The following is a 23501-nucleotide window of genomic DNA, read 5'->3' on the forward strand; positions in this document are numbered from 1 at the left end:
ATTTGCTGCCAATAAGTTTGTGAGGAAAGTTCAAGTTCATCTTCAAATTCATCCTATATTCATCTGAGTTGATGTTTTCAATTGCCAACATACCTATTGAATGTAGAATGTCTGTGATGTTTAGCTTGATTTATACCAGTAGTAGCTTCACTTGTATGTTTCATGCATGTATTGTTTTTCCAATATGGTTTCGACTATTTTGGGCTATCAACTCCAGAGGGTTGTATACACCAGCTTCCTTCATCATACAGGAATACATAAGGCTGATGTGGGAATAGTGTCTGGTTTTAATGAAGTTATTAAATGAGTCTGTGTAGACCTTGTGAAAGTCGGATCAGTCTAAGTTAACTTAGGCTCAGTATTATTCGTTACACTGCTATACTGAGTCTAACAAAACCTTGTGGAAGGTCGCGTCGGGTAACCTTTCCAAATGACCAATCAGAACACAGCTTATCAAATCGCGAAAGTGGACATTCGCACATGCTTTTTGAACTTTTACCTCGAAAAAGTTTGTACCCGAACAATTCGAATGCTATTTTCTGTACGATCGGTTCCTAGTGATGCACGTCACAGCAGTGAGTAAACATTCGCTGAAAATAGCGTTTGTCAGTATTAAAGCATGTCATCTTGCGGAAATATTAAATAATTATAACCATGTCAACAGGAACCCCAAAGCGTATATACTGCAGGTCAAATATCAGTGTTTTATGCAGATTTTCATTTGTTGGGAGATCAGTGTTGGCAACCAGGGACGAGAAAATCCATTTTGTAAGTCCCGCCGAACCCTAAATAGTAGCCGTTGTCTGATTGGTTAAATCCGTTCGGCCGTCTCGCCTTTGATTGGACGGTCTTAGTTGGCTCAAAGGTTCGCGACCTTCCACAAGGTTTTGTTAGACTCAGTATAGCAGTGTAACGAACAATACTGAGTCTAAGTTTACTTAGACTGAAGTCGGATGAGCTCAGCTTCATGCATGGACTTTTTACGAACCCCACCGTTGCCTTACATTGAAGAAATGTGTCGAGTAGATGTTCAATAGGCTTAAGTGTTTATTGGAAAACAAATATTCTTTTCGACAATGACAGCAAATTGAGCAGAGCATTTTCCATCTTCCCTCTCCATGGAACCAGGTCAATTCATTGCTTGAAAATGGTAATTATGCATCAAAGCGGCCATATACATGATGGTGGAACATAGTGTATGCAAACGGACATGGTTACCCAGGCAACAATCCATAGTAGACATGACTCCAACATTTGATAAACATCACCACATTCATTCCAGCTTCACCAAACTACATACTAAGATGTTGATAGACAGGGCACGATTTAGTGCTTTGTTACTTGCACTGGTGCAACCCAATATTACAAAGTGCAACCTAGTTATTAGTCTAACTAGCACCAGGTGTAAGTCAATTTTTCAGTGGGTAAACCTTCTAAATAATTTAGCAAATGTCTTTCATGACATATTGCAATAAAAGCAGTGCAACTGGAATTTGGCTGGTGCAACTATTTTTTATCTTAGGTTGCACCTGGTGCAAGTAGGTTAACATCTCTTAAATTGAGCCCTGATAGGGACTGGGATGTAGTCACATATTTTTCAAACAGCCCCTTCTTAAATCTGAATTTCCACAAAAATATCCTGTCACATTTCTTACAAAAATATAAAAATATAAATTGCTGCTTTTGTATATTACTTCTAGTATTGAAGCTCTTCTCAGTAAACTTCGGATTTAAACTCAGATTTCAAATTCAAAATGGCCTCCTTACATCTGTTAGGAGTTATGTGGTAAATACAATGTCACTAACATCTTGGAGATAGGTAAATGTGAAGATAAATTTTAAACATGGCAAATGTTTGGACAGTAATACTGGTGTGATTATATACAATGACTTTCAATAAGAACAAGCTGTCACAATCACATGTGATATTAGGGCCAAAGGTCTGAATTAACCTTTTGATCATTTGATCAAAATCATGATGTTTCAAGCATGCCTCTTTGAGAGGAACACAGTGGTCAGTTATACCATCATCAACAAACAAGACCAGTCTTGTGAATGTTTTTTCACTTGCCTGTGATTAGATCTAATCACTGAATCATGTCATGAAAACAGATTAGCTTGACAGTGTAATGATCAGATGGATCAAATATGGATCGGGTGAGCTACAATGTGTTTCATTTGATTTAGGAATCTGTGAGTTTTACGCTTAAGAAGAACAGACCAGAACCTACAAAAGTAAGTCACACATTTAATGTTTCACTCTTCTGCCTTTTCTGTTTTACTTTTCTGTTTAGCAATATTGTCATCCAGCACACCTAAACTCTGGGTTTTACTTTTCTGTTTAGCAATATTGTCATCCAGCACACCTAAACTCTGGGTTTTACTTTTCTGTTTAGAAATATTGTCATCCAGCACACCTAAACTCTGGGTTTTACTTTTCTGTTTAGCAATATTGTCATCCAGCACACCTAAACTCTGGGTTTTACTTTTCTGTTTAGAAATATTGTCATCCAGCACACCTAAACTCTGGGTTTTACTTTTCTGTTTAGCAATATTGTCATCCAGCACACCTAAACTCTGGGTTTTACTTTTCTGTTTAGAAATATTGTCATCCAGCACACCTAAACTCTGGGTTTATACATCCAGCACACCTTTCTGTTTAGCAATATTGTCATCCAGCACACCTAAACTCTGGGTTTTACTTTTCTGTTTAGCAATATTGTCATCCAGCACACCTAAACTCTGGGTTTTACTTTTCTGTTTAGAAATATTGTCATCCAGCACACCTAAACTCTGGGTTTTACTTTTCTGTTTAGAAATATTGTCATCCAGCACCCTAGCACACCTGTTTAAACTCATCCAGCACACCTAAACTCTGGGTTTTACTTTTCTGTTTAGCAATATTGTCATCCAGCACACCTAAACTCTTGGTTTTACTTTTCTGTTTAGCAATATTGTCATCCAGCACACCTAAACTCTTGGTTTTACTTTTCTGTTTAGCAATATTGTCATCCAGCACACCTAAACTCTGGGTTTTACTTTTCTGTTTAGCAATATTGTCATCCAGCACACCTAAACTCTGGGTTTTACTTTTCTGTTTAGAAATATTGTCATCCAGCACACCTAAACTCTGGGTTTTACTTTTCTGTTTAGAAATATTGTCATCCAGCACACCTAAACTCAGGGTTTTACTTTTCTGTTTAGCAATATTGTCATCCAGCACACCTAAACACTTGGTTTTACTTTTCTGTTTAGCAATACTGGGTTTTACTTTTCTGTTTAGCAATATTGTCATCCAGCACACCTAAACACTTGGTTTTACTTTTCTGTTTAGCAATATTGTCATCCAGCACACCTAAACTTTTACTTTGACCTACAAAACTTGGAGTCCAGATGATCCCAAATAACTGATTTCAAGAGTCTTCACAGGAAACTAGGAGGGTCCAGTAAAGTCATAAAGTGATGGTAGTTTGCCGGACTGTAGGGTTTAGTAATTACCTTAATTAATTAACTTTTCTTGCTGAAACAATGAAACGTATTGTGCACCCCATGGTGATGACTTAATCTGTTTTCTGCATCCCTTTTTTATGTTTGTGCATTCTGGATACACATTTATGCATTCAATCTTTGAAGGGCATTTAGAAGTGGAATACATAGGAAAGCAAGATTTTATGGATGTCAACTTCATCACTGGCCTCCTCGTGTTTGTATTACATCCCATCCATCTATTATCATGATGTTTTAATGTATCACTGGCCTCATGTTGTTATTACATATTATTTCCTCAACATTGTTAAACTTGTTATACATGTTTTCTTTGTAACTGCCCATGTATGTGTATATATATATATATATATCCCCCTTATACTCCCAACCATTCACTTAAGCCCATTTCTGGTGTCCCCCGCCGTGATATTGCTGGAATATTGCTAAAAGCGGCATAAAACTAAACTCAGTCAGTCAGTCAGCCAACCATTCACCTGATGAAGGAGCAAGCATACACTCCTAAACGTCGTGTTATTCACAATAAGAAGTTGACATCCATAAAATCTTGACATCCAAATGAAATATTCCCGTGCTTCAAATACTCCATAACACCCAGAAATTGGCCAACACATGATCTTTATCGACATTGTAAACACAAAAGTAAACCATGGGTTTTACTGTCTGCACTCATTGACATTGAGTACAGGTACAGCAGTGAAGTGTCATCAGCTGGCCGTTTCAGCTGGTTCCAATGGTAGCGTCTGGAACTGCTCATTTGTGACGTCATTCCGACTTTATGTCACAATATTATTTGTATGATGTCACCACTGCTGATGACGCAACAATACAATTGTGTGAGATATTTGTATGTGTCAATGTGCAGTGAAGAGTCTTGCAATTTCCGGGAATCGAATACCATTCGATCATGTTTTTCAACCAATCAGATTAAAGAACATGGTGACTTTTGGTTTACAATCTAACATGAAAATAAAATTGAAAATCATATTCAAATACAAAGCAGACTTATTAAGGTTAGAGGTCAATAGGCAACTTCAATGGGCTTCCCATATTGTACCCTTGTAGGGAATCGAACCCAGGTCTTCAGCATGTAGGTTGAACGTTTCTACCACTGGGCTATACCTTAGTGAATAGTCACTCCTTTTACAGTGAGGTAGACTATTGCAGACTGTGATGTTTCAATAACATTCACTCACAAACAGCAGATATGTTGTTGACCTTAGTCATATTGGCACAGTGTGAAGATCCAGGTTAGAATTGATCTTCAGTAACCCATGCTTGTCGTAAGAGGCGACTAACGGGTGCGGGTGGTCAGACTCGCTGACTTGGTTGACACATGTCATCATATCCCAACTGCGTAGATCGATGCACATGCTGTTGATCACTGGATTGTCTGGTCCAGATTTGATTATTTACAGACCGCCGTCATATAGCTGGAATATTGCTGATTGCTGCGTTAAACAACAAACCAACCAACCAACCAATCATCCAAACAATGCACTCAAATTCTGAAGATCATATATATGCTGAAAGCCCCAATTACTCCAGACAATAAACATCAATTGGAAGTTGCTTGTTGTACAATAAACCATGAGTGGAGCAGCCATGGGTAGTTTATTCCACCCATAGTGTTTTATTGTACAATAAACAACCAAAAGTAATCCATATGAACATTGTTGTACACATGTTGATGAATTTTACAAGCTTTTAATATTAACCCTTTTAAAGATATGGACAGTTCCTTGTATACAACCCTATCCCAGCAATGTTGGACAAATCCATTTTATGAACAGGGGTATAATTTCCTAAATAGTCCCACAAACATTAATACATTGGAAAATGAGTATGTATCTTTTCTCAGATGTGCACATTATGCCCCCAACAATAGCATTTAAGTTGTGTAGAGGTAATAAAAAATTTTGGAAGCTGTAGAAATGTTGTCATGTTGGAACAATGTTTGATTCTGAAATAAACCATGCCTCATTCTTCTTTCTTCTCTGTGATTTATCATATAGCTATGGTATTTGTGAGCATGTTCAATTACCTCAGTCAGATTTGCCACATACCAGCCTGTCCTCAAGTATCCTTGTCTTGGTAATAGATAGACTCAGGTAATCCCTTTCTTACCAGAACCACAGCTTTCATACTTCTCCTCACAATAACCACTCTCTTTTTAGAGCAATTTACTTAATTTTGTTGAATATTTCCTCAATGTTTGTTATATCATAGAATGTTGTCTATAAATCTGACAGAAAGCAGTGTATGTTTGAGATCATGGACACATTTGATGACAGGTTATTGTGTTATTTAGTTCTTGTTAATCATTTAAATGTTGTTGCTTGTTTCTGTGCAAGTCAAACACTGTTTGTTTTGGTGTTTCATCCTGTTTTAATATCTTCTTGTTCATGGTGGGTGGTGGGGTAGCCTAGTGGTTAAGGCGTTCGCTCGTCACGCCGAAGGCCCAGGTTTAATTCCCCACATAGCTCAATGTGTGAAGCCCATTTCTGATTTCCCCCGCCGTGATATTGCTGGAATATTGCTAAAATTGGCTAAAACATAACTCACTCACTCACTCTTGTTCATAAGAATCATAGATGTGTACCAACTCCACTCTCAAAAATTCCAAATGTGTAAACTAGAATGAGATGAGTTTTCTCTCTGTCACTTCTCAGTGGAGCAACATCCAACGTGTGACGCCCGAAAGTATTGATAAGATTTCAACTAAAACTTGTGTATTTTTTACAGCCGTTTTCCAGTGATTACTCAGACTCTGACAGCAGTCCAGAGAGAACCAAAGCTTTGCCAAAGAAGTCACCAAAGAAGGTGTCCCCTCCTAGGTAAGTAGAGTAGCCAGGGAAACAGTATATCCAGATTAGAGTAGTAAAAATATGAACTGAAGTTTGATCTTCAGCTCCCAAGGGAGTATATGTCCAAAGTTGCTTGTAAGCCAGCCTACAGGGTTTTTAGAAGACTGAGTTGATCCTCCCTAGTCTTGTGGGTAGAGCATCGAGTCTGGACCAGACAATCCAGTGATTGACATCATGAGCATCGATCTACACAACTGGGATACCTTGACACGTGTCAACCAGATCTGCATGGGTTATGGCGCTAAGCATTAAAGATGGTTAAAGCAATGGCACCGTATCCCAATTGCTTAGATCGATGCTCATGCTGTTGATCACTGGATTGCCTGGTCTGGACTCGATTATTCAGAGACTGCCACCATATGGCTGGAATATTGCTGAGTAAGGTGTAAAACTAAACTCACTCACTCACTTACTTTCCTCAACATCATCAGACTGGGAAGACTTATAACCAACGTGGTTTTATTATCTTCCAGTAAGAAGAAGGGGGACAAGAAGAAGCACAAGCAGAAGTCTCCTGTTGGTAAAACTAAAGGTCCGCTGCGCAGCCCCAGCCCAGCCGACATGGGGAAACACAAGGAACACAAGAAGAAGTGAGTCCTCCAGCATCTCACTCTTGGATTAACATCTCTCTGATACTTTGAAGGTTTTTGTTGTGATATTTAGAGTAAGTTCCTGTGGTAACAAGATATACAGGGGGGTGTCATGGTAGCAAGATATGCAGGGATGGGTGGGTCACAGGTTCCTGTGGTAACAAGATATACCATGTATACAGGGGGTCACAAGCTCCTGTGGTAACAAGATATACAGGGGGGTGTCATGGTAGCAAGATATGCAGGGATGGGTGGGTCACTGGCTCCTGTGGTAACAAGATATACCATGTATACAGGGGCTGCTCCTGTGGTAACAAGATATACAGGGGTGTCATAGCAAGATATGCAAGGGTGGGTGGGTCACTGGCTCCTGTGGTAACAAGATATACAGGGGGGGTCACTGGTTCCTGTGGTAACAAGATATACAGGGGGTCACTGGCTCCTGTGGTAACAAGATATACAGGGGGCTGTCATGATAACAAGATATACAGGAGGGTCACAGGCTCATGTGGTAACAAGACATACAGGGGGGGTCACTGGCTCCTGTGGTAACAAGATATACAGGGGGTCACTGGCTCCTGTGGTAACAAAACATACAGGGGCGGTCACTGGTTCCTGTGGTAACAAGATATACAGGAGTGTCACTGGCTCCTGTAGTAACAAGACATACAGGGGGGTCACTGGTTCCTTTGGTAACAAGATATACAGGAGTGTCACTGGCTCCTGTGGTAACAAAATATACAGGGGAGTCACTGGTTCCTGTGGTAACAATATATACAGGGGGGTCACTGGCTCCTGTGGTAACAAGATATACAGGGGGTCACTGGCTCCTGTGGTAACAAGATATACAGGGGTCACTGGCTCCTGTGGTAACAAGATATACAGGGGGTCACTGGTTCCTGTGGTAACAAGATATACAGGGGGTCACTGGCTCCTGTGGTAACAAGACATACAGGGGGGTCACTGGTTCCTTTGGTAACAATATATACAGGAGTGTCACTGGCTCCTGTGGTAACAAGATATACAGGGGGTCACTGGCTCCTGTGGTAACAAGATATACAGGAGGGTCACAGGCTCATGTGGTAACAAGACATACAGGGGGTCACTGGTTCCTTTGGTAACAAGATATACAGGGGTCACTGGCTCATGGTAACAAGATATACAGGGGGTGTCATGGTAACAAGATGTGGTAACAAGATATACAGGGGGGCTCCTGCTCCTGTGGTAACAAGATATACAGGGGGCTGTGGTCAAGATATGGTAACAAGATGTGTGGGGGGCTCCTGTGGTAACATGATATACAGGGGGTGTCATGGTAACAAGATGTGTGGGGGCTCCTGTGGTAACTGTGATATAACCACGATGGTACAGATGTGGGGGGCTGTCATGGTAACAAGATGTGTGTGTGTTGGGGGGGGCTCCTGTGGTAACACGATATACAGGGGGGTAACTCATCTAAGCATGATATAAAGCAGTGATCAGGGATTCAAATCCCGAATGTGTTTCTAGATATGGCAGTACCTTACTTACACTTGGGTTTCACCAAAGTGGTAATTGTTTGAGACATTTATCACTTGTGGCTTTCTGGTTTTCCACGATTATGAAGCTGACACTCCATGGTGAATGGAATATTGTTATGGAGGCATTAAACCAACACACTTCCAAATTACTCATTTGACTTTTTATAAGCAGATGTCCTAGCTTTGTGTGGGGTAATATTTCTTATGTGCAGGTCACTCCTGGGGACCTCAAAAGTGGACTACCTAAGTAGCTCTTAATTATATTCTGTTTTCTGTCCAACAAGACAGCCTTGAAACTGTACCAGGACTATTGGGACCATGTGTTTCATTACGGATATGCTGACTGTTATGTGTTACAGGTATGATACTGAAGATGATTCACCACACAAGACCAAGCACAAGAAGATGAAGAAGATGGATAAAAAACTGGAGAGGTCCCCAGAACCAGACCTGCCAAAATCAAAGAAAAAACACTCACCGCGGATTGATAAATTTCATTCTGAGAAGCCATCAAAGGCTGATAAAAGACTGTTGAGCCCTGATTTAGGGTCACCAACTGGCAAAAGGTCACATAGGTCATGGTCACCAACATCAAGGTCAAGGTCAAGATCTAGATCCATCACTCCTATTCCAGCAAAAAAGCAGAAGAACATTTCTCCCAAAGTGGTAAAAGAAAAGGTTAAAGGTGAAAAGGTCAAACAGAAGAAGAAGAAAGGAAAGAATAAACTTGGCGGTGATGGGTCTGCAGCCAGAGAAAGGCACATTTCACCAGTAAGGATTAAGAAAAAGAAAATAAAGGCAGAGTTGCCTTTCCCAATAAAGAGGGACATTGAGGAGGACCTGCCAGCACGCCACTCAGACTCTCCGCGGGGTCGGAGAACATGCCACCAAGGTCGATGTCCCCGGGGTCACCTCGCCGGAAGGAGCCTCCGGAGCGGGAGTTCTTCAAGGGGATGTTGCACGACAGGGAGGAGGAGAAGAGGGAGTCGGGGAACAGGTGAGGGGGGCGGCGCGCAAACGCCAAGTCTGACACCCAGTTGATAGGCTTGTGTGCTTGAGTCTTGAGAGGGTTTCATTTTGGTTAATCCTGTACTGGGATAACACTGTTAGAAAATAACTGAGTGAATGTTGATTTGGCCCCAACTGTGTTATATCTGTCAGAAAATAGTTGAATCTTGGCCATGTAGATCAGTGGTTGATAGCTTAAGACACTACCCAAGCTGTGGGGAGGATATTCACTCATGATGAGCCAGGTTACATGGAACCTCACAGTCGTCCCTTGACAGACATGGGCAGCCTAGTGGTTCAAGTGTTTCCTCTTCTCACCAAATACCCAGATCCAATTCCGTATATAAGTACAATATGTGAAGGCCATTTCTGGTGTCTCCCATCGTGATAATACTGATATTGCTGGAATATTGCTAAAAGCAGTGTAAACACACACACACTCTCACTCACTCACTCACTCACTTGACAGACAGCATCTGTACAGCCAGGTGTCAAGACATACAAAATTACATATCTATGTATTATTTGGGATGCTTCATTCAGTGGATACTTTCACTATGCCTTCAATGTGTATGCATCAGGGCACTTCCTGTTTACAGCCCTTTGGTGATGTGACAACAAGTCAAGACAGACCTTTACTGATGTTCTGTCATTTCAGAAAGAACAAAAGAAAGAGGTCCGAGACTCCACCGCAGCGTGAACGTATGCCTCCAAGTAGGAGTGACAATGTGGAGAAACGTAAAGGAGGTCAAAGCCAGGAGCGAAAGTTTTCTCGCAAGGAGCAATACAATGCTGATACCGACAGACCAAAGCATAGTGATGACCGTGGCAGGCGAGCATCACCAGATTCATTCCGATCCGAAGACAGATCACCCACACCTACTCCTCCCAGTCGAAGAAACCATTCGCCTGATGAACCTCAAAGGTCAAGGTCAAGGAGAGGCAGGGATGATGACTTTGACGTGAATCGATCCAGAGACAGGCGTACGCCCGATGAGCGAAGAATGGGTAAAGAATCACGTGAGAGACGGGATGACCTTGACCCTAGAGGTCAATCCAGAGAAAATTATCGGGAAAGATACGAACATGGGGAGGAACATCGCCGAGATCCAAGAGAGAGGTTTGATGAAGGCTTTCAGGAGTTCCCGGATCGGTACCAGGAACGATCTAGATTCCAGGATGAAAGAGACCAATATGATCCAAGGGAACGACACAGACATGATCAAAGTTTTGAGCGAGGTAGAGATAACCGGCGGGAGAGGTATGAGGGAAGAGACAGACTGGCGGCAGATCAAGGCAGAATGCATCAAGGTAGGTTTGCTCCTGTTTGTTTATTAAAAACAAGAAAAGCAATTATATCAAGACTCGATATATTCTTTCATATTGTGTAATATGCAGTGATATCGACATATGTTTCAACTACAGCATGTAACATAAAAATTTGGGTCATAGATTTCCAGCCATTTGTTTTCATATGTTTACTGAGAGGCAGTAGCCCAATAGTGAAAACATTTGAGCTTGTCATGCTAAGACATAGGTCACAGATTTCCAGCCATTTGTTTTCATATGTTTACTGAGAGGCAGTAGCCCAATAGTGAAAACATTTGAGCTTGTCATGCTAAGACATAGGTCACAGATTTCCAGCCATTTGTTTTCATATGTTTACTGAGAGGCAGTAGCCCAATAGTGAAAACATTTGAGCTTGTCATGCTAAGACATAGGTCACAGATTTCCAGCCATTTGTTTTCATATGTTTACTGAGAGGCAGTAGCCCAATAGTGAAAACATTTGAGCTTGTCATGCTAAGACATAGGTCACAGATTTCCAGCCATTTGTTTTCATATGTTTACTGAGAGGCAGTAGCCCAATAGTGAAAACATTTGAGCTTGTCATGCTAGGTTCAGTACAATACAATGTTTGAAGCCCATGTTTGGTGGCCTGTGCTGTAGTGTAAAATTGCTGGAATATTTAGCTACACCTGTGTAACACACCCTCACTCACCTTGAACATCTTTTATTATGGTCATCACCGTCTTTACCATCATTTCCAGGAAGGGAATATTTTGGTGATCGCCACCAGGGTATGCATGGCATGGGGCGCGGTGCAGGCAGAGGGCGTGGTGCATATGAAGGTAATATCATGGACTGACAATCAGCTCACACACACACTTGAAATTCTTTAAAAATTAATATTAATAATGAATTTCTTTGTCGCCTGGTATCAAACTCGAAGCTCTTCAACTTCACATTACAAAGCCTTCCCCGGATAACCCAAGCTATCTGTTAGGCGCTAGAAGGTTATAGTCACATGACTTTATCCAACCAGGTACCCATTTTTTGCTGGGTAAACAGAGGCAATTTTAGATTGTCAGCTTGGAGAGCATTTGGCCAGGGTTTGATCCCCCTGTGTCAAAGGACAAGATGGTACTCCTTGTTTCCTTGCATGACTCAGCAGTATGCTGCTAAAACAAGACTGGTCCTCTCAATGTTTATATACTGTGTCAGCATCTTGTATCCATGGTAACACTGGCATGGTGTCTCAGTTGGAAAGCATGCTCATACACAGTGTGTAAGTGCATCAATCTTGAACATAGTGTTGAACCCCGTTTCACCTTTAAATCTAGAAAACAATCATTACTTGGCAGAGTGGTAAATTACAGTTTCATGTGTTTTGTTAAAAACACATTAAAGTTCCTAGATTTCATGAGAATGGAAAGAATCTATGTCTTGAATTAGGCTGAAGAGCTGTGATGTAACTTAAGTGTTAAAAATAAGCTGCCCTAAATTCTCACATTATTGATGGAATTTTATTAAGATGTACAGTATAGAGACTTATTTGGCTCACGGACAGTATCTCTTGAAAAACAAGCAGATATTTTTATATACAATGACATTTTGTTGACTTTTCATTTGTTGACTAATAATAAGTTGTGGTTTTGTGCAGAGCCAGGGAAATTATTAAGATCAACATTTTCCCATCATTTGTGCTCTGTCAAAGTCTAGATTCAGACATCTTGTATTTCAGCAGGAATGCGAGAGAGAGGCTATGCACAGGACAGACAGGAACAGATGCGAGGTGATTTGGTCTTTTCAGCTCCTTGCAATACTTATCTATTAATCATGTTTGACTAGATTGAAGACTTTTGAACATCCTTTTGCAATTCCACGCAATCAGACAGTTCAAGTGGGCGAGAAGGTGACCATTTCTTATTGCAGGTTTTACTTTCTAAAGATGATGTCTCCATTCCAAAATAATCTTGTTTTACCTTCAGGTGTGGTGTGTTTGTTGTTTAGCACTCAGCAATATTTATATACTCAGCAATAGTTTTATGGCAGCGTTCTGTATATGATCATGTCTGGTACAGACAATCCAGTGATCAACAGCATGAGCATCGTTTTGCCTTCAGAGGTAGCTTAGCGGTTATTGTGTCCACATTTCAACAAGACGGACCCTCATCTCTGATGTCCCCTGCCGTGACATTGCTGGAAGGTTGCTAAAAGTGACAAAACCTCACTCACTCACTCTACTTTTGCCACCAGGTTACCCTCCAGAGTTTGCTGATCGACAGAGTCGTCGGTCGGAGTGGGAGGATCGACGCCGTGGAGAGGTGTTTGGGCAGGGTCGTGACTGGGGGGAAAGACATGACATGCCACATGATGAGAGGTTTGACATGAGGCGAGATGACCACAGATTTGATGAGAGAGGTTTCCGTAGAGACGATGACAGACCAGTTGGTCGAGATGGAAGACCATTGAGTCGTGGAAATGAGGGACGATCAATTGATCGAAACATGCGGGATAATTGGAGGGACAGACCTGATATGAGGGAGGACAGGATTGGAATGAGAGATGAACGAATGAGAGATAACAGAATGGATGATAGGCGTCGTGAGAGACATAGTCCATCACCCTATGATAAACGTTACCGGGACGATAGGTTCCCCCATGACGAGAGGTTGTTTGGCCGTGAGGACGAAGACAGAATGAGAGACGAGAGAATGCCCATGGAGAGAGGACGGGATGACAGGATGCGAGATGCTGGTGAGAGAGACAGAGATGTGCGGGGTGGGATGGACAGAGGAAGAGATGACAGGGGAATGATGGAGAGAGACAGAGGCCCCATGGACAGAGGGAGAGATGGGTCTGTGGATGAGAGAGGGAGGGGGAACCGGGGGCGTGATGACAGGGGACGGGAGGACAGGATGGGGCTGGACCGAGGGAGGGAGGAGCGAGGTCCACTAGATAGAATGAAAGAGGACCGTGGATCTTTAGACAGAGGTGAGGACCGTGGATTCCTGGATGAACGGAGACGTGAAAGAGGATTCAGGGAGGACAGAAAGGGTGAGAGAGGAGCTAGAGATGACAGAGGGTTTAGGGATGAGGAGGACAGATTCCGAGATGAGAGAGGATTCAGGGAGGACAGTAGAGGAGGTAAATTTGAGAGAGACTTTAGGGAGGAGAGAGTAGGGAGAGATGAGAGACATAGAGATGATAGAGAGTTCCGTGGATCTCGTGGAGATCCAAGTCCTGAGGATGATAGAACACCAGATCAAAGAATTAAAGAGGAAAAGGAAGATCAGGACAAGGTATCTCGAGATGGAAGTCCCAAAGATGAGAGGCCGAGGAGCTCAAGCTCCAAATCAGAACGTACAAAGGATAAAATGTCCAAAGACGATCGAAATAGTGATAAAAGTTCAAAAGACTCTAGAATGTCTAAAGATGAAAAGAGTTCAAAAGATGACCGTTGGAAAGAAGATCGGTCCAAGGACAAGGGAGAAAGGAGGAGGAGGGAAGATCGGTCCCCAAGACGGGACAAGGAAGATCGGTCTCCCAAGAGAGATGGAAAGAAGGAGGAGAAAGGCAAGTGGCCTCCACGAGATGGGGAAGAACAGGACAGTGAAGCAGAGAGCGGGGAAGACTTGAAGCAGGAGGAGACTCGCAGCAGAGATTCCAGGTAGGCAAGCTTGGGAATAGACATGTAGAAATAGGAGATGCTGATTTGGGTTGTGAAGAGATGACTTCAGTTCAAATTATTTGTGTTGAATTAGTTCTTTCAATATGGAAAACAGATCAGTCATAGAGAATCTCCTGATTATGTGTTATGCATTACCATTCCAAAGTCAAAACCTGTGTTTTGGATTAAGGCTTACCATGTGATGTATAACATATATTTATCACTTTATTTATTTCTTCTTGGGTACAGGGCGGTGTGCTGAAGACCCAGTTTTGATTCCCCACATGGGTACAATGTGTGAAGCCCATTTCTGGTGTGCCCCACCATGATATTGCTGGAATATTGCTAAAAGCGGCATAAAACTATACTCATTCATTCACTCACTCACTCACTCACTCACTCACTCACTCACTCACTCACTCACTCACTCACTCACTCACTCACTCACTCACTCACTCACTCTGTGTATGTGTAATACTGTAAACCATTATGTTTTGGAGAATCCTAGTCACTCCGTCGCTATACTGACATGAGGTAACTGAAACACGAGCAGCATGAAGACATTTACCTTAAGATCCAGATAGAGTGAGTTATCACCCATCATCCTAAAACATCCTCTTTTACGTCAGTTTGGATTTGATTGTATACATAACTGGTGTTCTTGAAGGAAACGGGGCCATGACAAGGAGGAACAGCCACTGTCTCCAATCCCCAAGCGTCTTCGTGACATCTCTCCAGCAAGTTCATCTCGGAGCCGAGGCAGTCACAACAGCAGACGGCATCCAGACCGAGAGCAACAGCGTTCCCGTCGCCGTGGTGACAGTGGATCAGACAGGGAAGACAAGTCCGGCAGGAAGGGAAGTGTAGACAGGGATAAAAAGTCACGGAAAAAGGATGGTCCGTCCATTGATGCTGCAAGCAAGTCCGAAAAAAGTCGTAGTGTCAGTGTGAGTTGTTAACATTATTGGCATTATGTAATTACAGAATTTCATTTCTGAAGTTTATTTTTTGTTTGAAATTCTACATACATGCTTGTAAAGAGTAAAGTATAAAAGTAAAAAATTTAGTAAATTCTTGTTTAGAGTCACAGCCAGTAACAAACAGTTAGCTTAGGATCAAAATATTATTTGTCAATCCATTGACACTGTACAAGTACAGAGACATTACTTCATAAGATCCACTTAGATGTAGAGTTGTCTCCCTTACCCATGACAGGATCCTCTGATTAGCCAGATTTGATCCTTGTCGGCACCTTACCTAAGCTAATCAAATTGCATCAACATCAAGCTACCATGTTGTGGTAATGACTAAAATACTGTTGAAGAAGCATTACATCAGACTCACTGCTCATAACGTTGTTCTGTTCCAGCCCAAACCAAGCAAGGAGAAGAATGAAGACAAAGCAGAGAAGGGCAAGGCAAGAAGGAGGTCATTGTCGGGGTCCAGTTCAAGATCTAAGGAAGGAGCAGCGCCTCCAGATTCCCAGGAGAAGAAGCCAGAACTGCCTCCAGCGGCACCTCGGAAAGGTAAGTGCTAACTTGGACCCTTCTTTTCCCTTTCAGGCTTTGGATTTGAACATGCAGTTTCAAAGCCTTATCAATTTGTACAACAGTACTGAATAGGTCTATTGTAACACATGCTTGTTGTAAGAGATGACAACTGAGTTTCAATAAGTTACCATGTCAAACTTGAATATCCAGAGGATATCCAAGTTAATTATCACTCTCACTCGCCAATGTATGCAAAGAATAGGTCCATTGTAACACATACTCTATTATCAGCAAGGACCAAACTGTTTTATGAATAATGGCCTTGCCAAACTTGACTAACCTCATGCTGCCAGGGCAGTCAAGATCCATTTTTGTCAACTATTGTCTGTAACAATGTGCCCATTGTGATATTGTGTTCATCATTCCAGAGCTTTATTTAACATCTGTGATATTGTGTTCAACATTCCATAGCTATTTTTAACATCTGTCATATTGTGTTCATCATTCCAGTGCTGTATATAACATCAATGTGTCTTGTGTTCAACATTCCAGTGATGTATATAACATCAATGTGTCTTGTGTTCAACATTCCAGTGTTGTATATAACATCAATGTGTCTTGTGTTCAACATTCCAGTGTTGTATATAACATCAATGTGTCTTGTGTTCAACATTCCAGTGATGTATATAACATCAATGTGTCTTGTGTTCAACATTCCATTGCTGTATATAACATCAATATGTCTTGTGTTCAACATTCCAGTGCTGTATATAACATCAATGTGTCTTGTGTTCAACATTCCAGTGCTGTATATAACATCAATGTGTCTTGTGTTCATCATTCCAGTGTTGTATATAGCATCAATGTGTCTTGTGTTCATCATTCCAGTGCTATATATAACATCAATGTGTCTTGTGTTCAACATTCCAGTGTTGTATATAACATCAATGTGTCGTGTGTTCAACATTCCAGTGCTGTATATAACATCAATGTGTCTTGTGTTCATCATTCCAGTGCTGTATATAACATCAATGTGTCTTGTGTTCAACATTCCAGTGTTGTATATAGCATCAATGTGTCTTGTGTTCAACATTCCAGTGCTGTATATAACATCAATGTGTCGTGTGTTCATCATTCCAGTGCTATATATAACATCAATGTGTCTTGTGTTCAACATTCCAGTGTTGTATATAGCATCAATGTGTCTTGTGTTCAACATTCCAGTGCTGTATATAACATCAATGTGTCTTGTGTTCATCATTCCAGTGCTGTATATAACATCAGTGTGTCTTGTGTTCAACATTCCAGTGCTCTTTATAACATCAATGTGTCTTGTGTTCAACATTCCAGTGCTCTTTATAACATCAATGTGTCTTGTGTTCAACATTCCAGTGTTGTATATAACATCAATGTGTCGTGTGTTCAACATTCCAGAGCTATATATAACATCAATGTGTCTTGTGTTCAACAGCTGATGACAACCTGTATGATGAAGACAACATTTCAGCAATTGTCTCCCTTGGAGGGAAGTCTTCACTAGCAGATGATGACAGAGGTTAGATATTGCCATTATGCACTGGGCGATACAAAATGATAACAAGTTGATACAGTTATTTTATCAGTCTTGCAGTGCTATATCCATTCTCTGCATCAAGGAAAATGAAGTAACAATAGAATGTGTAGTTATTTTCTATTCAGGAAGTTATGCCCGAGCTTGGGTTACTGCCCTTGACTATACCCTTGCTAATTGTTTGTTGACTTGGTCAGGTTACTCCAATAACCAGACCCGTGAAGGTCCGGGTGTAAGAGGCGACGGGATCGGGTGGTTGACTTGGTTGACACATGGCATCGGTTCCCAATTGCGAAGATCGATGCTCATGCTGTTGATCACTGGGTTGTCTGGTCCAGACTCAATTATTTAGCTGTATAGCTGTAATATTGCTGAGAGTGGCATAAAACTAAACTCACTCACTCACTCACTCACTCACTCCAATAACCAGTGTGATCAGTTTTCCAGGTGAGAAAATGTAAAACCAGTATTTGTATAACAAAGTGTAGTACATAATTCAAGGCCTGTCCTATGGTGAAGATGGACAACAGATGCTCACAAGAAAGAATTAGGCTATCTGTGTGTAGAAAGGAAAAAATTAACCCTCATTGAATCATGACATCATAATATTCGATAATAAATAAGGAGGTCATACCACTGAGAAAGTTATGTGAAGAGAAAGTGTTTCAATACATTTCTGATAACTTCAGTATTTAACAATGTCATTGAATTCCGTTCCAGTTGAAATTTGAAAACATATAGTATCATATCCTGATCCACTTTTTAAAACCAAAGATTACAAAATGACCATCCACTGTAAAATGCTTCCAGAAATTAAGACGTAAATATTTGCAATCCAAATCTCTATGGTGTACAATCTGCCTCCTCCTCCCACAGCGTCAGACCACGCCAGTATCCGGTCAGTGCAGTTCAGCGACTGGTCAGAGGACGACATGGCTGACAACATCCTGAACCAAGCCGAGGTAGAGGTATGGCTCATGTAGACATGGCCGGTGGCTACTGGCCGATCACTTTGGGCTGCATGAGTTTTTTCAGTATGTGACACTTTAGCCAGTGTTTAATGTGTTGGAATGTACAGTGGCATGATGTAGATGTTGGGTATGTTTTGGGTTGACAAGACAGAACATGGAAGATTTCCAGATTTTAGTCAGAATACACATTTCCTAACCTGTGATATGTTTTCCTCAGGCTTTGGACAATTGACTTTCCAACTAACTGCTGTCAGTACTTTTTGTAATAGATGTCACTTGTAAAATCTTTTATGAGCTGCCCCATATCAATTCATTGATGAGCTGAGCTTTGTAAAAAAATATTGCAATTGAGCTGCCTCTTGTGAGGTTATTGAGGAGCAACTTGTTCCATTATGTGTGCTTCAGTTGAAATTAAAGTCACTTGTAAAGTCTTTGATGAGCTGCCCCATATCAATTCATTGATGAGCTGAGCTTTGTAAAAAATATTGCAATTGAGCTGCCCCTTGTGAGGTTATTGAGGAGCAACTTGTTCCATTATGTGTGCTTCAGTTGAAATTAAAGTCACTTGTAAAGTCTTTGATGAGCTGCCTCATATCAAATCATTGATGAGCTGAGCTTTGTAAAAGTTATTGAGCTGCCCCTTGTGAGGTTATTGATTAGGCGAATCAGCCTCTTTTATCCTTCATCTACGACCATGACCTTGACCTTGACCTATTTTACTTCCTACTTCCAGTGTGTTAGTAGGATGTGGGAAGACCAATCCTGCAAATGTTTTCTGTGTAGTGTAAACGATTTATGTTGTTTTCAATTTCATATTAGTGTCATTTTTGTAATATAAGTGAAATTTGGGATTATGCATTCCTAGTAATGTACAGAGTTTAGTGTTTCTGGGGACTCTTAGGGTATTGCCCATAGCGACTAAGTGGGTTAGTTCGCTGACTTAGGGTGCTGACAGCTAGTTGCCTTCACTGAAAGTGTGGATTTGAATGCCAGATATAACTCCACCAAAAAGAAAGACTGACAATGTACTTCACAAGGAAAGGGTCAGTTATAATATAGCTAGTATTGACTTAGGCAGTGATGCTATTTTCAAATCAGCTGTTTTTATCAGATGACAGCGCTGTTTGAAACCTGATTGAAAAATTGGAATCAATTAAGTTTCAAATATCATAAAGTTCTCTGTGGTTAAAGTTGATGAATGCTCACATCTTGTCTCCAGATTGAGAGAGAGGAGCGGCGCCAGAGAAGTCCGAGTCGGAGCAGTCTTGGTAGTCGAGGAAGTGCCCATGACAGGAAGTCACATGCCAGCCATGATCACATGCTGGAAGCCATTAAAGAAAGGTATGAATTGAGTTTGAATGGGCTTTTTTTCAGTGTGGTTAGTGGGTGAGATTGAGTGAGTGAGTATGGTTTTACGCAGCAGTCAGCAAAAATCAGCAATATCACTGTGGGGGACACCCAGATGGGCTTCACCAGAAATGGGTTTCACACATTGTACCCATGTGGTGAATAGAACCCAGGTCTTCGGCGTGACAAGCAGATGCTTTTATCACGAGACTAACCCTCCGCCCCCAGTCTGGTAAGGCTCTCGGCTTATAGATATACAAGATAGGTTTTTCTAAATGCTTTGTTGTTAAAGTAACTGTCCCTGTGTAGAAAGTTAGAAGTATCTGTCCTTTTCACTAAGCAACCCTGTGTAATTTAAACTGTACTTCATCATTCAAAATTGACATAAGACATCGCTCCTAAGAGATAAGGGGTGGTGGGGTAGCCTTGTGGTTAAAGCATTCGCTTGTCATGCCAAAGACCCGGTTTGATTCACCACATGATTACAATGTGTGAAGCCCATTTCTGGTGTCCCCGGCCGTGATATAGCGGGAATATTGCTAAAAGCAGCGTAAAACTAAACTCACTCACTCATCTAAAGAGATATTACTGCAATGATATGCATCTCCAAGCTTTGGGAACCAATGTATTGTCATGAGTTACAATTATATTGATACCAAATGTATTCCCTGTAGAGTACATGGGGAGTCTAGCAGCATGATGGTGGCCTGCGAGGGAGAGGACAGTGGGCAGTGTGTCGGGCAGGACAAAGATGGACAGTTCGATGAGGACATGGAGGCCCTGCCAGAGTACGAGCAGATCTCTTCAGATGAAGATGGCTTCATGGAAGATGATGGTGAAACACAACCAAGTAGGTTATCTGTCAGACTTCTTCTCCTTAGTAGGATTTTCACAAAAAAAGGTTTAAAGAATCCGAGTCACAAGTACATGCTTGTCAAAGTGTGTGATAAGGAGGCAGTGAAAGGGTCAGGGACAGATAACTCTTGTTGTAACTTGGGGATGGGGGGGTGGGGTGGGGGGGCCAGGTCCAGAGGAAGGGTTGGGTTCTGGTGTAAAGAAGTCCAGAAGGAAACTGCTATGTGTTTTGTCAGGTTAAGTATACGGACGTAAATGAATCACAAACAACATTAATGTACAGTGAAAGTTAACTGTTATGGTTTCACTGGGGTGGTTTTACCGTTGTGACACTGGGACTTTATACAGGCCTGACACAAAGAGATCATAATGTGCACACTTGATATGACTGGGTTTCATGCTTTCGCTCGGTCAGATACCACAGGAAGGTCACGAGTTTCGTATAATTCGTATGTAATGAGACCTTGTGTAGTATTCTCTATTCATCTTACCTGTCTCCAGCTTTTGCACAAAATTTGTCTAGCTCAGAAGAGTAATTTTATTGGATGGCTATTTTTAGCATTGTGCCAAGCAAATCCGTTACAGGAAGCTAAGGTGGTGTATAGCCCCACAGTGTGTATTATATGGAAGCTATGATTTACGGGATAATTAAGGATGATCACGCTGTAATACAGTGGACTGTGGCTAGTGGTGGTCCGATTAATTGAAATAATCGAAGATTGGTTGCAATGACTAAACGACCAAGCAATCGATCATGTTTTCTCATAATCGAACACAAACAATTTTGGCACACTTGTTTGCATTAACAACATGTGCACAAGGTTTTGTCTGCTGCATTTCATAATCACTACAAGCTTGTTCCTTGTCATGATTGAAATTATCTTAAGATTCTAGGAAATTTATATTCCTAACATACTAGTCCTCCATTAAAGATGTGAAATTTGTAAATGCATTTTGTGCAGTTTGCCAAAAACAACGAAAGAAGTACATGTTTTTTCTATATATTTTTGTGCATTAACAAATATAACCAGGAGAATTTGATAAATCACGCTAACCAATATTTTTCGATGATTGATCGGTTGTAATGAACCAATCATACAAATTGTGAGATTTTAACCAATTCCCAACACTAACTGTGGCCCATGCGACAGTTCATCCACTCCCTCCTTCCTAGCAATGACAGTTGTGTACTGTTGCAGGTATAGTAAATATCCTGGACATCGACTGGTCTAGCCTCAAGGAAGAAGCCAAGCCCAAACCCAAAGGTTCTGCCCTCAAGCGGTTCAGCCCTGCCAGTATATTCAGCCAGATAGGGGTCTCACGGTTCCAGCCCTTGGTCACGCTTACAGGAGACTCCCGAGACGAACTATTTGAGAAGATCAAGACTGTGTGTCAGAAACAGCTGGATGAGACCGAGAAGACGGAAAATGATGGAGGTAATATTGGTTGGACATGGTTCCAGCCCCTTGGTCACCTCAAAATGATCCCACTTCTCCCAGAGTCACTCTGATGGTCATCCCAAGATATCCCTTACAGTGATTCCAGACTCACTCTGATGGTCATCCCAAGATATCCCTTACAGTGTTCCCAGCGTCACTCTGATGGTCATCCCAAGATATCCCTTACAGTGTTCCCAGAGTTGCTCTGATAGTCATGCCAGTACACCCAAGATCTCCCTCATAGTTCTCCCAGTTCTCCCCTGGCCATCATTATTGTGACCCTGTATTTTCAGGATCTCCCTTTTAATGACTTACTGAGAATCTGTGTCTATTTCTTCACCATTAATGTTCAAAATCTGACTGACTGAATGTGGTGTTTGGTCAATTCCAACACTGCAATATTTAAGTTTTTTCCTGAAGATAACATCATCATTTGTACTTTTATCCAAAAACAATTTTAGTCTTAGTTTTTAATTCTAGTCCCTTGTAATTATTGAGTTATGACATATTTACAATTACAACTTGGTATTGGTTGCCACTTTATACTTTGCTATATACATTTGCGTCTACAGTGCACTGACACTGATTGTAAAATCTGTGCTACAATACATTCATTTAACAACATCCAATTGGGGTTCCAAGTATAGGTCCTTCAACAGTACAGCAACTTTGTGCTAGTGGTATTATCAGGGGTTGGTTGGTCAGGCTTAGTGACTTGGTTGACTGCACATCGTCATGGCAATGACCATTGCTCATAATATCAATCACTGGATTGTCTGGTCCAGACTTGATTATTTACAGGCTGCTATCATATAGCTGGAATATTGCTGAGGGCGCCGTTAAACCAACAAGCAGATATATGACCCTTCCTTTTCCAACCAGGGCGGTGGGGTAGCCTAGTGGTTATAGCATTCACTCGTCACGCCGGAGACCCGGGTTCGATTCCCCACATGGGTACAATATGTGAAGCCAATTTCTGGTGTCCCCCACCATGATATTGCTGGAATATTGCTAAAAGAGGCATAAAACCAAACTCACTCTCTCCTTTCCCAACCTATATTATGTCAGTTTATGTAATACAGAAAACATGATATTGCAGCCGATAATATCAAGGAGAAAACATCCCAGAAGTTTGTTCTGCATGACTCAGTAGCAGCCTTCCACTGTGCCGCTCTGCGGAAACTTCGGGAGCGAGCCAGTCTTCTGAAGAACATCGGCCCCCATCGCAGAGCACTGTGTGCACGCAAAGATCTGGAGATCCGGAGGAGACTTTGTAAAGTTGATAAGGTGGGGAGTACAGCAGTCTCTTGCTACTTTTAACATGGACTCTGATGATAATGACACAGTTGTAATGTAGGTACTCTCTAAACACAATGTGTCTTGGTCT

The 23501-nt window shown here is 41.5% G+C and overlaps 1 protein-coding gene across 1 annotated transcript in view; it reads left to right on the forward strand.

Annotated features, from left to right (window-relative positions):
* Nucleotides 1-23501, forward strand: part of LOC124266806 (zinc finger CCCH domain-containing protein 13-like) — a 39189-nt gene that overhangs the window by 15378 nt on the left and 310 nt on the right. The window contains 16 exon segments of the mRNA XM_046701611.1: nt 6250-6341; nt 6845-6961; nt 8841-9239; nt 9329-9478; nt 10148-10800; nt 11540-11620; nt 12514-12564; nt 13029-14442; nt 15110-15389; nt 15812-15968; nt 17404-17487; nt 18379-18470; nt 19693-19814; nt 20495-20670; nt 21875-22111; nt 23214-23401. Coding sequence (XP_046557567.1) covers nt 6250-6341; nt 6845-6961; nt 8841-9239; nt 9329-9478; nt 10148-10800; nt 11540-11620; nt 12514-12564; nt 13029-14442; nt 15110-15389; nt 15812-15968; nt 17404-17487; nt 18379-18470; nt 19693-19814; nt 20495-20670; nt 21875-22111; nt 23214-23401 — 4293 coding nt within the window.

Source organism: Haliotis rubra, unplaced genomic scaffold (assembly GCF_003918875.1).
Source record: "Haliotis rubra isolate DU_JTF1 unplaced genomic scaffold, ASM391887v1 Scf128, whole genome shotgun sequence".
NCBI lineage: Eukaryota > Metazoa > Mollusca > Gastropoda > Lepetellida > Haliotidae > Haliotis > Haliotis rubra.